This window comes from Vipera ursinii (assembly GCF_947247035.1).
Source record: "Vipera ursinii genome assembly, chromosome: 1".
Classification (NCBI taxonomy): domain Eukaryota; kingdom Metazoa; phylum Chordata; class Lepidosauria; order Squamata; family Viperidae; genus Vipera; species Vipera ursinii.
In genome coordinates, this window is record NC_139512.1 from 270,464,565 (window position 1) to 270,479,161 (window position 14,597).

Here is a 14,597-nt window from a genome sequence, read left to right on the forward strand (position 1 = left end):
CTCAACTAACATTTGCTAGGCAAAACTTGAGCAGAGTCTGGTAGCAGCTTTTTTTTTTTTTTTAAATCCCATTTATATCCCGCCCTTCTCCGAAGACTCAGGGCGGCTTACAGTCTAAGCACAAATTAATGTGCTTAGCAATAGCCTTTTGAACTAACAATTTTATTTAAGGCATAAGCTTTAATGAATTGCAACTCATTTCATCTGATGCGTCAGAAGCATGAAGTGGCTTGACTGATGTGTTATTTAAATACCTTGGAATGGGGAGGCGATGGGAAGACAGGGTAGTTATGCTGATGGAGTTCCTTGGCATAAGCTTAAGCCTTAAATAGAAGTGTTGAGCTCCAAAGTGCCACTTTTTGCTATCACAGATCAATCACAACTTTCTACATTTGCTAGATGTTTTCAGGCGGAGGCCGGATTGGTATTTGGAATCACTTGCAAACTTTGAACAACGCATACGAAAAATATATCGATCAATGAGTTTCAGTATGAAAATGTAATATTTTAATAAAATGAAATGCAATGTAAAACATACTCAAAAGGCATTTGGTGCATGTTGTTTTGATTTTCTTTATGCAGTCATATTGTTACGTATTTAAATAAGAATGGACATCTTTATTTGATACCGTTGAGAACATTTGTGAAATATATTTAGCTTAATTTTTTTTATCTCAATTTATTAGACTATATAACTTTAGCAAATCCATTGATTTCAGAAGTAATATTTCCAAATGTAAAGTAATAATAGGCTTGCTGAGGTTATCTTCCTCATAAATATACAGTACAGTGAATAGTTGGTTCATATACTATGGGTGGAGTTACAAGTGAGAATATACCAGTAGGTCATTGTTCTATGACAATTGTACTATTCTGAAAAGCCACTTTGTGAACTGGAAATTGTGGCCCAGGTACCTGATTAAAAAAAGAAACCTCTGGGTGTAAGTAATGTTGCAATAGATATTGAAGTGTATAGATATTTTTGTATTAACTAAAAATTATTGGAAAAATTATTGGATATATACATTTCAGGAGAATCAAGTGTGCGTAGACAGAGATAATCCTTTCCTTTTTTAGTGCAACTGGAACTACATAAATTAGAAAAGGATATCATTGTTTGATTACAATATCGTTTTACTATATTGTAATTTATGGCATATATTTAGAAGCTAAGCAAAAGGATAAGAGGAATTAATTCATGGGAACACATGATTTAGCCACAGTGGAAACACTTCCTTGTAATTATAATGTAGCATCATCTGAAGAATTATTTAATTAAAAATAGTATTAAATCTTAAGATTAGAATATAATGGAAATGCAAATAAATGGACCCTTCTTTTATTTTATAATGAGGTTAGTTTTAAATAAATAGTTAACTGAAGCTGATTTTGCTTTAGGCAGCTCCACAGAGGATTCAAGGGTCTCACTCACCAATGACCAGGGAATCTCCATTCCCCGCAGAATACCTGGTTGAAATTAACAAGATTTTGCTGGTTATAGCTGATGCTGAGCTCTTGCTAAATGCTCCAGAACTTCATTCAGCAATTTATGAAGACTTTTCTACTCAAGAAGATTCATTAAAGGTACAAGAACCTGAAATGTAATGTTAGAACTCAAAACATAAAAGAGCATTAACATTCTTTTCAATAACTCTGGTGCATGACATTACACCTCAAGACACTTTCTGACTTTAAAAAACAGGTTCGGTCTTGGGTATGTCTTGATTTATAAGAACCTGTATCTAATTTTTCTAGAATCATCACCAATCTTATTCCTTGTTAGATTCAGGAAATATAAAATAATTCATTTAATAAACTAAACGTTGGTCAGCAGTGTAAAAGTTTGAAAAGGAATGGGAAGGAATTAGATAATTGTGAATTAAGTTATTAGAAAATTGTATTGGGCCAGATCAAACAAAATTCACACAAACATTTATAGGCATACATACCTTATAGGGCTCACATCCTATAAGGCTGAGATTGCACTTAATGGATTTTTCCAGTTTGTTCCTTATTTCTTATTTTATTTGTTTAATTTATTTACTGCCCATCTCACCTTGGGACTATTCTGGGTGGCTTACAATAATAAAATAGAAAAAATAATAATCATGCATTATGTACTTAATATTAGATACATATTATGTACTCCCTAATCTGGGAGACATGGTTTGGCTTCCAAAGTCACTAAGATCATCATGGTTTTGTTTCTTGAACAAGCCTTAATAGTCTAGTTTGTTTATAATGCTGAGCCAAAAGTAAACCATTTATGACGTACATGTGTGCATCATTCTAAGCCATGAGCCAAATGATGAAAGATGTAAATGTGTGTGTGTGTGTGTGTGTGTATAGAGATAGATACAAATACACACACACACACACACACACACACACACACACACACACACACAACACTGATGGTTGTTGCCATCTAATCATGCTCTATGTCTCCAGCTGGCAGTTATCTTTGAGGGGATGCTAATTCTGCCTGGTATTTTTGTTTTACTGTATTACAGAGTATAAAAGATATGTTGGATAAATTAGAGGATCAGATTGCAGTTATTCATGAAAAGCAACCTGATGTTATACTAGAAGCATCTGGACCTGAAGCTGTTCATATAGAAGATTCACTAACCCAGCTTAATGCAGAATGGGATCGAATAAACAGAATGTACAATGACCGCAAATGGTAAGTAAAAGGATGGCCTATACTTTGTACTTACAATTTTTCGCCAAGAAAATGTGATGAGTTAGGCGGAGAAGAGAATAAATCAGGTAGTAGCCATTTTGTAGCTGTACTTTCCTTGCAGTATACAGTAAACCAGCTGTGCTAAGTTTGGATATAAACAGGGTAACATTTTAAAACATTTATAAAATATTATTTATTTGCCAAAGTTACTTGGCAAACAACTATGCAAGCTAGCAGGGAAGGAACCAAAAAGTGTTAATTCAGGTGGTGTGAGGAAACTATATATTAAATTAAAAATGAAAATTAAAGTGGCATCATGTTCATGACTTTAGGAATAGCGTGGAATGGAGAAAAACCTGAATCCTTTGTTCTCAACCTCTTTTTTTCTCTGGAAATTCCAAAGCAAATCAGTTGTTGCACCTTAGACATTTCTTTCTGTCTCTTTTAGCATTTGATGTTTTTTAAGAGAAATTTTAGCCAGCTGAGACTTCTGTTTATTAGCATTTCTGTTAAAGTCACAAGAATGTGGGCCAATTAATTCATGAGAATATAGGAATCTGCAGAAACATCCTGTACACTCTTTTCATTGCATTTTCAATCTTTTTCTCTAGTTTTGAAGGCAGCACCTGTAGAATTGCATCAGACCCTAGCATCGTCATCTGAACTTATTTTTGAAGAGTTTTGTATTATTTCACAGTTGCTCTTTATGTGCTGCAGGCTTAGGGAAAAAAAATCCTCAGTATTTGCAGACATTTGTGCAGTGACTATATCTGAAGCCCCATCATTCATTTGGAAACTCAAATGATCTTATTAAATTAACAATGAAGTAGCCAAACCTTCCCATTTTAAAAGAGAAATTAAACTTCATAGTCAATCGGTGAAATACAACAAGCAGATTTCCTAGCTGATTTCATTGCAGGATAAGACAGTTCTTGAATCTCATAAATAATGTATCTTATTTTGCATTTGTACTTAAAAGAAAGTCAGCTTCTTTAAAGCCAAGACTTTAAAGCCAAGACTGGTATAAATAAGTCTTTTGTAATATGGAAGAATTCTCTGTCAGCTTCGGATACAAAAACAGTTTGGTTCAATTGTAGCTATACGTACCTCACAATTGGGAATAAAAATATATCTCTAAATAATGACATAGAAAGCTATGTTTTCTATGTGGAATATAAATGCCTTCCTATTTTTCCTCAATAGGAAGATTTTGTTGCAGATTTTGTTGAGGAAGAACACTTTTTTTCCAGCTGCAATGACCTGAAAATTGTAATGTCTCCCTTTCACCCATGGAGCAGTGGAACAATGAGGTGTCTCTAGGCAAGATCCCCGTAAGACTTTCCTGCAGCTTTTCCCCTTGTTACAGGTGGTTCACTTTCCTCCTGTTCAGTTGCTCTATTTCCTCTCCTTAAATTGGCAGATTATATCAGGAAAGAGTGTTTTTCTGTCCTTCTTTTTCCTTTTCCTTGCCAAGTAATGGACATTCACGCCTGGTAAAGCAGTGCCCCTGGAATGAATGATGGAATACTTCACAATGTTGCTTATGAAACAGAAGTAGGGGGACAGATGGAGCCTTGGTGGAGCAGTGGGCTAATGCCTCCTTAAGTAATACCAGCTGCCTGCAATTAGTGCAGGTTCGAGTCCCACCAGGCTCAAGGTTGACTCAGCCTTCCATCCTTCTGAGGTAGGTAAAATGAGGACCCAGATTGTTGGGGGCAATAAGCTGACTTTGTAAAAAAAAATGCCGCTGGGGTGTGTGTCAAAAACCCTAATAAGCAGGCATATACATGGAATGAAGGCTATTGCTAAGCACATTGATTTGTGCTTCTTAGATTGTAAGCCGCCCTGAGTCTTCGGAGAAGGGCGGGATATAAATGGGATTTAAAAAAAAATACTGGAGTTTCTATGCTTGCATTCTTACCGTCTTCACTATCATATCCAGAAATTTTTAGGAAGGCTTTCCCCCAATGAAAAAAGAAACCAGCCAAGTGCTGAAGCAGTCTCTGCTGATGGTTGGCTGAGTAAATAATAGCAGGAGGTGGAAGAAGAAGAGGAAAAACATCTTTATATTTCTAGTAGGGAGGATGAAAGATTGTAGCGGAGCTATCTGAGTAGCTTGCCTTATCAGGTAGCATTGAGAAAATATTTCTTTTAGATCCTATGGAGACAGATGAAGTGTCTGTTGGCTTTAGTCATGGGCACTTATCTCTAGTATTGTTTCCTGAAAAACAATGATAGAAGACACACTGAAATATTCTGCTGATTGACGTGCTTGGTATAGTGGAAGGCTTACTCTTTGACGAAGGGTATTATCTGTTCTTGGTGCTTACTGGGATCATCATCTAGTTTTAGCTTGTTACTATTGCTTGTAAATCTGGTGAATTGCACCAGTGACCTTAAGAAGCTTAAGTTTCTTGTTTGGTTTCCACTTGGAAAAGTGTGCTACATAAATATTCATACATTCACATATTTAGCTGTCACTTTTTCCCCCTCTTTGTGCTATCTGGTGAGAGCATGTAGTCATGAGTCTTTCTTTGCTTTTATAAGTAATTAAAAGTTTTATAGTAGAATATATGCCTTGGGGTTTCTTTATTTTTTACCTGATGTTCATCATGCATCAAATGAACCACGGTTCATCGCCCTCTGATAGGGAGATTTTGATTTTCTCCCTGACATTAGCAACCTAGTTTCCTCTGAAATTTGACCGTATGAAGAGTGAACAAGGGTCAACGCTGTGGCTGAATCTGTAAAAATGTTTTTCCCCCCTGGAATTTCAGTTGGCAGGACTAGTTTATTATGATCCATGTGTCCCAGAGTTATAGTTGATCTTGGTACATTTGCTTCAAAGTAGACAAACTGATTTTAAATAAGAATTAAGCTTTGTAGGTTGCCTGTATGCTTAGGCACTCTCTTTCTGCAACTTTATGAGTTTGTTAGAAATTATAAACGGATGGATCAAAACTATGAATAGTGCTTCCTTTAAATTTGGGCTTTAAATATCTTTGTTTTCCTCACAAATAAGCCAAAATAAACTATGCCAAAATTGCATCTGTTGTCTTCAGCATACACACACGCACACGCTCATAGCATGTATATATACTATTTTGCAGTCTTACCATATATGCATTCTGTAGTGCAAAATTATCTTGTTTTACTTTTGAAATACCTTTCACATTTTTCTCCTGTTCTTCATATTCCATGTAGTTGTTTTGATAAGTCTGTAGAGGAGTGGAGACAGTTCCATTGTGATCTAAATGATCTCACACAGTGGCTAACAGAAGCAGAAGGGTTGCTGGTTGAAGCCCACGCGCCAGATGGTAGCCTGGATATAGAAAAAGCCAGGATACACCAGCAGGTAATTGATTACTGTGTATTAAGCCCAGGGCTCTAGTCAGAGCCTTTAATTCTACTTTTGTCACAGGAGAAAGAGGTAATTGTCAGGCTTTGTAATGTTGGCATCTAGGAGCTGTACAAAGCATTTGAAGGGCTGCTTTGCAAAGCACATTGATCCTGCTTTTAAACCCAGTGCGGTTGCTTCAAGGGTTTGTGCATATATTTATTACATTACACTTCTGTGGGAACTGCCAGTAAATCAAAGGGGCTACCATTGTGTTTCAAAGGTTGTGCCATCGCATTTTGCTTGAGTGCATTGATTAGCCTTATTAAAACATATAAAGTCGACCACATGAATTGTATCGAGAAATCATTCGTATAGCTTCCAAGGATGCTGATGAAACGAATAGAGTGAATTTTAAACAAGTAAAGGAGCCAGTGCCTTCATTTCATTTGGAGAGAGGTGCTATACCAGTGATGGTGAACCTTTTAGAGACCGAGTGCCCAAACTGCAACTCAAAACCCTCTTATGTATTGTTGGGTGCCGGGTAGGCGTGGCCCATTGGGTGGATGTTGCCAGTTGGGTGGGCGTGGCCCATTGGGTGGGCATGGCTGTGGTGGTAACGGCAGACTGGGTGGGACTAAAGAGTGCAGTCAATCAATTCCAACTTTTTTTCCCGCGAGAAGTTGAAATTGATTCATTGATTAACTTTTTTTTAAAGCAAAAAGGTTTTTATAAAACCCAGCAGAAGGCCTAGGACTGGGGCGATGGTGTGTGTGCCATAGGTTCGCCACCACAGTGCTATACTAAACACACTTACTAGGATTTCAGTTCTGCTGAAATCTGCTGTTGAGAAAGTCTTGTCTAGTAGAGACAACTATCTTTCACCTTAAATGAAGCTTAAGACAGGACCTTTATTTTGTGGAGGTTAAGTCTGTGTGTGAATGAGAGGGAGAATGCATTTGTGATTGAGGAGAAGGTTTTTGCAATGTTAGAAACTCAAATGTAGTCACTGAGAATATTGAAGAGAAGAAACAGGATGTTGGGCAAGGCTTAGAAGCAGATAGGCATCCCTTGCAGGAAGAGATACATGGAACCCAAACTAATGGTCTTTACTACTAGTAGTAATACTTCTCAGGGTTTTTTTTCCTAAAAAACAAAAAAAACAAAAACAAATGAACCACAGATAGATTAGGAAAAATGAGGTCCAGTCCAGATGCATGAACAGCAGTTGTCACAAATCCATCTTCTTGCAGTAGAATACCTGATGCAGATATTCTGGGTCAAAACTAAAACACTACCTATATATGCATTTTCAACAGGAACTTGAAGAGGGAATCAGCAGCCATAAGCTCAGTTTCTCAACACTGAATAGAACAGGAGAGGAAATAATCCAGAAACTCTCCAATACAGATGGAAACTTCCTGAAAGAAAAACTAGCTGGGCTGTATAAACGCTGGAAAAACATCAATGCTGAAATCATGGAAAGGCAACAGAGGTAATAAGACCCCTCAGGATTTGAGGATACCTTAGTAGCAGTTGAGATAAATTTCTTTAAAGTTTGGATTTTGTGGATTTTCACCAAGAGAAACTTCTCATATCTTTTTTCTAAAAGGTTTCCTAAGGCAGTTTCCTAAAACAGCTTCATAGCTGTTACTATACTATGCACTCTCCAGAATCACTCTGTGAATTAGATGTGTGGTTTCTAAATGTGATTTATTTAAATCAAATATATAGCGTAGCGTAATGTAGTGTAGCATTATAATCAGTGGTGGGATTCAAATATGTGAACAACCGGTTCTCTGTGTGGATGCTGCTTCTGGAAGTCCATTCTGGGCCTGGACAACAAAAATTTAGCTACCAGTTCTGCAGATGTGGTGTGAACTGGCTGAATCCCACCACTGATTATAATATAATAGTAATAATATAATATAATATTAGTGATACATTAATATTCTTATAATATAACATACATTTCTTTTATATTTTCCATACTTTGGAATCTGAATTAATTATTAACTTACATGATTTTTTAATTTACTTTGGAGTGTTTGAATTGAAGAAAGAATATTCTGAATTGCATTTTATTAATCACTGTTGGAAATTTCCTTGAGTGCTTCTTACTAGGCAGGTGGTTAATAAATTTGAAGAAGTCTTCTATCCAAAATGAACAAAATCGAGCTAAAAACAGATTTTGCATTAACATAAAATGGTAACACAAGTATGCTGGAAAGCACTGAGATTCAAAACTATTTCCTCCTAAATGATACCTACTATAAAGTCCATATTCGTACACAGTAATATCAAAACTATATTAATATGGTTGTGAGCCATTGTAGTATAGTGATTAAGGCACCAGGCTAGTGAACCAGGAACTGAGTTCTAGTTCTGCCATAGCCATGAAAGCCAACTGGATGATTGCAGTCACTCTTTCTCAGCCCAACTCACCTCACAGGGTATTGTTGCAGGGAAAATAGGAAAGGGAATAAATATTAGATACGCTCGCCATGTTGAGTTATTTATAAGAATATTATGAAAATGTTTTTTCATGAAAAATAATAATTAAAAAATAGTTTTCATAAATTTTCTTAATCTGATGGAAGGCAATGTGTCAATTCATTGAAATTTTCTTTCATGTTGTCCTAAGACTACAACATATTGAAGAGATAAAAATCTTTTAAAAACTAAGGCCTACATTTGAAGACTTCTCTGCATGAAATCACCTTTCTGCATATGAAATGGAATAATTTAATGAAATTTGCATCATTAAGGCATATGGTTCATTCAATCTTATTTTTAATATTGTACGGTATCATTTCTAGGCCGCTTAGTAAGCTATAGCAGGAATATTTTGCTTTTACATTTATTTCAATATTTATGGTGATTTTGTTTTATATTCTACCTTGGGGACTTTGATTCAGACTGAAAGGAAAAAATCAGCAATTAATAGACTTCACAAGAAAACTGGAAGAAATTAGTTGCTGGGTGGAAAATATAGAAAATTCCCTGGATGAGAAACCTGCAATCAGTCATGAAGAGAATTTACAAGAATTAATGGCAAGTAACATTAAAAATATTAAGCATTTTATTTATTCTATCCTGTTCCTTTTTGTTGTTGTTGAATAACATTTAGGACTACTCAAAGCATTGGTTGGTACCACTGGATCAAAAGCATAATCTATAAGTCTCATACATAAACATGATTTCTATATAATAACTAAGCTATATTTTTTTTCTGTTTTAGCGTAATGTCATGTGTTATGATAAATAAACTTATGGTTTATTTTATAATCTGTTCATGACACTAAATATTGTTTGCTTACGTTTTTGTAGCCATAGAACCTGGAACTTGCTTCAGAATAAATTTTTCATTGAATTTTTGTCATCAATATACCACAATGTGATTTTTTTTGTGCTCTTAGAATTTGAAGCATATTACTGCCCTGATTATATATGTAGATAATTTTTAATGAATGAGTGACACTGTCTTTACTCATTTAGGGTCTGATTAAGGAAATGGATATACAAGGAGAGAAACTTAAGTGGCTAAATAGAAAAGAAGCAGAGGTACTTTCAAATACAAGCATTGGGCCTCAGGAAAGAGACAATATTTCTAATAGACTGAAGACCCTGAATATTAAATGGAAGAAGGTATACATTTTAATCTGTATGCATTAAATATTGTTCCTTTAGTTGTGTTCATGCAAGATAGTCGTTCATTGTGACTTTGGGACAGAACTGGATAACTTTTTTTTTAATCCCATTTATATCCCGCCCTTCTCCGAAGACTCAGGGCGGCTTACAATCTAAAGCACAAATCAATGTGCTTAGCAATAGCCTTCATTCTATGTATATGCCTGCTTATTAGGGCTTTCGCCCCCCCCCCAAGCGGCATTATTACAAAGTCAGCTTATTGCCCCCAACAATCTGGGTCCTCATTTTACCTACCTCAGAAGGATGGAAGGCTGAGTCAACCTTGAGCCTGGTGGGACTCTAACCTGCACTAATTGCAGGTAGCTGGTGTTACTTAAGGAGGCATTAGCCCACTGCTCCACCAAGGCAACTTATTTGATAAAGTTAGTGTTAAAATTCTTAATGAAATTTGCATTGTTTTAAATTTACAGAAATGATAGTTCATGATTTCCTCTTGTGTACAGCAGGGCTTTTCAACCAGTGGTATGTGTACCACTGGTGGTACATGAGCACCGGGCTGGTGGTACACAGCATTGCCTTCCCCCCCCCCGCTCCGCTCCTTCCCAGCACACTTGGTTGCAGAAAAAATGCTGCTTGGCAGCAGCCTGCAAGAACCCTAAGCCACACGAAGAGCGCAGGTGCAGAGCGAGGTCCTGCCCTCCCCAGGGCCGGCCGTACGGAGTTGCCAGCTGATCGGCACATACGGCCAACCCTGACCTCCACCGATGAGCTCCAGTCCACTGAGAGCTCCCGGCGAATCGAAGGCTTCCCGGTGGCAGCCCTAGCTGGTGAGGAAGCTGGGAGGGAGGTGGTGGCCTGGCGCTGGGGCTGCCAGGGCTCAAGTGCCAGGATCAGCACCACTTTCCAGCTGTTTGGCACTTCTTCGGGGCTGCCAGGGCTCAGTTGAAGCACCAGGATCAGCGCCAGGCTCCAGCTGGAGTTCGGCGCTGATCCTGGTGCTTCTGCTGAGCCCTGAATAAGCACCAATCACCTGGAAAGCAGCACTGATCCCGGCGTGTCTGCTGAGCCCCGAAGAAGCACTTATCACCTGGAAAGCAGCATTGATCCCTGCTCTCTCACACACAAACACATGCAAGCAGTTACAACTGAAGGCATTTCAGCCTTCAACTATGGCTCCCAGTGCTTGCCCCCTCTCAGGGCTCCTGATTGGTCCTGTGCCTGGGCGCCTCACCCCCTGGGAGAAGTGCGGCCCTGTCCAAGGCACCCAGTTACCGGTAAGGTGATAAGGTACTTCCAAAGGTGGCCGCTTCAAGGTCACACGGGCAGCCCTCAGCCACTCCCCCGCAGGCCAGCATGTCTGACTGAGGAATTCTGGGAGTTGAAGTCCAGAAGCGGCTTGTAATTGGGTGATGCCGTTAAAGTCTCGCACTGAGCGGGAGGGCATGCCACCGTGGCTCTTGCTCTCCAATAGGCTGTGGGGGCCACCGCGGAGGCTTGGGTTATTTTGCAATGGGGGCGGGTGAGAGAGACAGGAGGGGCGGTTATGGCAGGAGAGACAAAAATGCTTCCAAGTGGCCTCAACATGAATGCCGCCATCTGTTACGGGTTGTCGTTCTTTCGATCCTGGTGCGCAGCTCTGGTAAGCAGGCAGGTGAACATGAGATAGTTCAGGGCATCCCCAGCTGCCCCTTTTCCTCTTCAGCCTCTTTCCGGTAACAGAGGCCTTCCCTGCAAGCAAATGAGCTGGGCAGGAGCCCAGGTGACACCGGCGCTTGTGGCAGCGCAGACCAGAGGGCTGCTTCATTCCCGCTTGGTCTCTTGCAAAAGAGGGAGGGAGGGAGGGAAGGAAGGAAGGAAGATAGGAAGGAAAGGAAAGGAAAGGAAAGAAGAAAGGTAGGGAAAACGGGAGGGAAGGAAGGAAGGACAAAGAGGGAAGGAAGGAAGGAAAGAGGGGAGGCCAGGTAGATTGTGGGCACTGGCAGCGGCACCAGCGCAGAGGGTGAATGTACACACGAGCGAGACAGATGCGCATGGCAGAGGCGCTGCTCGGGGTTGGAGGGTGATCGCACATGGAAATGCCCTCCGCGCTGGCACCACTGCCAGTATCTGCAATCTGCCCGGCCTCACCTCCAGCCCCGAGTAGCTCCTCAGCCATGTTTGGCTGTCCTGCTTAAGTGTGCAATCACCCTCTGGCCCCGAGCAGCGCCTCTGCCATGCGCATTCCTCGCGGCCAGTCAGGAGGATTCCTGGCCAGAGAGAGCAGGCAGGGGAGTCAGCTGGCACCGTGCCCAGCAAGAGGGACCTTGAGTTGGCTCGGCTGCCTCTCCAGCGTCTCCCAGAGGCATCTCCAGCATCTTTCCTCCCAAAGTTGAAGAGCAGCTGCAGTCTATCCCGACTTGAAAGGCAGGCGGGGAATGCAGCAGCCGGAGCAGCCCCTTAGTCCTAAAGACTCACCTGACTTGGGAACCGGGCGGGCAGGCTGGCTCGAAAACCTGGAGCAGATCTCCCGTTTGGTCTGCGCAGGGAAAGCGGGACCAATTGGAGGAGAAGCTGCAGCTGGAGGCAGAGTCCATGATTTTTTCCAGGCTGGGGTCTGGGTGGCATAGCGCTGGACAATAGAAGGGAGGGAGGGAAGGAGGAAGAGACAAAGAAGGAGGAAAGAAAGGAAGGGACAATGGGAGAGAGGGAGGAAGGAGGACACCCACCCCAGTCCCACACCCCTCCACCAGAGACCCATGGATTCCCCCCCTCCCACACAGGCACCCTGCAACCTGAGTGATGATGTCCCCCCCCCACCCGGCCATTGACTTTGCTTGTCAAAAAGTTGCAAAAGGTGATCACATGACCCTGTGACCGTTATAAGTATGAATCAGTTGCCAAGCATCCGAATGTAAATCACATGACCCTGGGGATGCTGCAACAGTCATAAGTGTGAAAAATGGTCATAAGTCACTTTTTTCAGTGCCGTCATAACTTCGAACAGTCACTAAGCGAATTGTTGTAAATTGAGGACTACCTGTACTTTATCATTTTTTTCCTTTTTGGGGGGGAGGGTGTCAAGTTTTTGACACCTTGCTGGGCAATTGGTGGTACTCGGACATTACCTTACCCTAAAAGTGGTACAATGGTTGAAAAGGTTGAAAAGCCCTGGTGTACAGCACTATGTATATGTTCAGATGGAGCTATCTTTGAAAATAATTTTAAAACACTTCTACGCTGTGGTATATTTCCACAACATTCAGTTTTTATATTACGTTTCTTCAACTGTCCTTTGAAATTCAGCTGAAATTTCAGTTTCCAAAGCCTTCTTTCTCTCCTTCAACAACTGTCAGAGTCACACCCACAAAACTTTGGCATTGTTACAAGACTTCCCTAGCTCCCTGTAAGAAAAATGAAAACCTAACAGGCATAGAAAAAAGCTCTGAAGTAGTCGTCATCTTGTAGATAGGTTTGCTGTATATGTACCCGGTACTCTCTTTTTATTAGTGCGAGCATTCAGACACATAACCCTCACCTGCATTCTGATGTAATCTTGCAGTTATTTATTTTATTCAATTTAACATTGCCCAGCGTGTAATGACTCTAGGTGGTTCACAAGAAAATAGCAGGGATCATATACCACACTTCATCTGCCTGCTTTTTCATTTTGGGACATGTTGTTGAAATCAACATCACACTGTTGAGTAATGTAAAAATTCTTAGGCCCACGTAATGAAACTGGTGGAAGTGGAATGATCAGTGCCCAAAAATATATCCTAGAAGAATACTTTTAGCATATGGTGAAGTATGGTGTGGTAGGCTTAAAGGGAAAGGAAAATTGAAGCAGATATGAGCATTTCTAGGATATAGTATTTATGGTGTTCGTGGAGGACTGAGAAAACTCAGGTTCTGATCTACTCACAGCTGTAGAAGCTCACTGAGTGATTTGTAATCAATCATTCTCATTGTCCAATCTACCAACAATTGTATGTTGGTTGGTCCTACCGTCAGCCAGCTGTTGAGTTAGATTTGGCATTGTTTATCCAGCTATCAAGTCCTTCCCCAGGACCTGGGATGGGCAGATGTTTCTATTTGGTGATGTTAAAGATATTGTCAAAGGATGTTAGCTATTCTGAGTAATTATTATGATTATTATTATTTTTGGGATAACATGAAGGGAAAATAACATGTAAGCAACTTACATGATGTTCCTGGAGGAAAGGTGTGATATAAATCCAATAAATTATAATTTCAGGAAGAATATTTGTTTTGGGAATTTCCCTTTGAATCTAATGAATTCCATTAAGTTCATTAAACTATTCAAGTGCTTAACTGCAGAAGAAGATGGTATTAATGATTGATGCTCCTTAGAGCAGGGGTCCCCAACTTTTCTGGGTTGGGGGCCCGGTGGGAAAGAGAGGGGCAGGCACCTTTATATGCACATAACATAATAATAATAATAATAATAATAATAATAATAATAATAATAATAATAATAATAATAATAATAAAACCTTTATTGTCAAAGTACAACATGTGTACATTGAGATTAGCTGAGCCTCCCCCCGTGCTCTCTCCCCCCAACACACAGTGACAACAAACCCTCCATCCCACCACACTATCTGAACCAACGGGGCCGCAAGCATGCACGCTCCGCAAATGGGACTGCTAGTGCTGGCGCAAGGCTACCAGCTCACCTAGTGCCAGCACGAGGCTCGGCCTTGTAGTGAGCCGCGGCCCATAGGTTGGGGACCTCTGCTATAGAGCATCTATATGAAAAAGTCCCCGACCCTTTTCAGGACCAATTGCAAACCCCCTGATCATCTGTAGGCTGTTTAGTGAAAGATTAATTGTCCTGCCCACAATTGTCTGTAGTAGCCTAATATTGTGCAATGGTACCCATAGCCTTTGGAATATAAACATTATTTTCCCCTCCCACAACAC

General features: G+C 40.1%; 1 protein-coding gene across 3 annotated transcripts in view; it reads left to right on the forward strand.

The window, feature by feature from the left end:
* Positions 1-14,597, forward strand: part of UTRN (utrophin) — a 386,201-nt gene that overhangs the window by 143,439 nt on the left and 228,165 nt on the right. For all 3 annotated transcript variants that reach the window (XM_083373856.1, XM_083373857.1, XM_083373858.1), the window contains 6 exons: positions 1,399-1,584; positions 2,514-2,686; positions 5,891-6,041; positions 7,343-7,518; positions 8,942-9,077; positions 9,522-9,671. In XM_083373856.1, the coding sequence (XP_083229982.1) occupies positions 1,399-1,584; positions 2,514-2,686; positions 5,891-6,041; positions 7,343-7,518; positions 8,942-9,077; positions 9,522-9,671 (972 nt within the window). The remainder of the gene's footprint in view (positions 1-1,398; positions 1,585-2,513; positions 2,687-5,890; positions 6,042-7,342; positions 7,519-8,941; positions 9,078-9,521; positions 9,672-14,597) is intronic.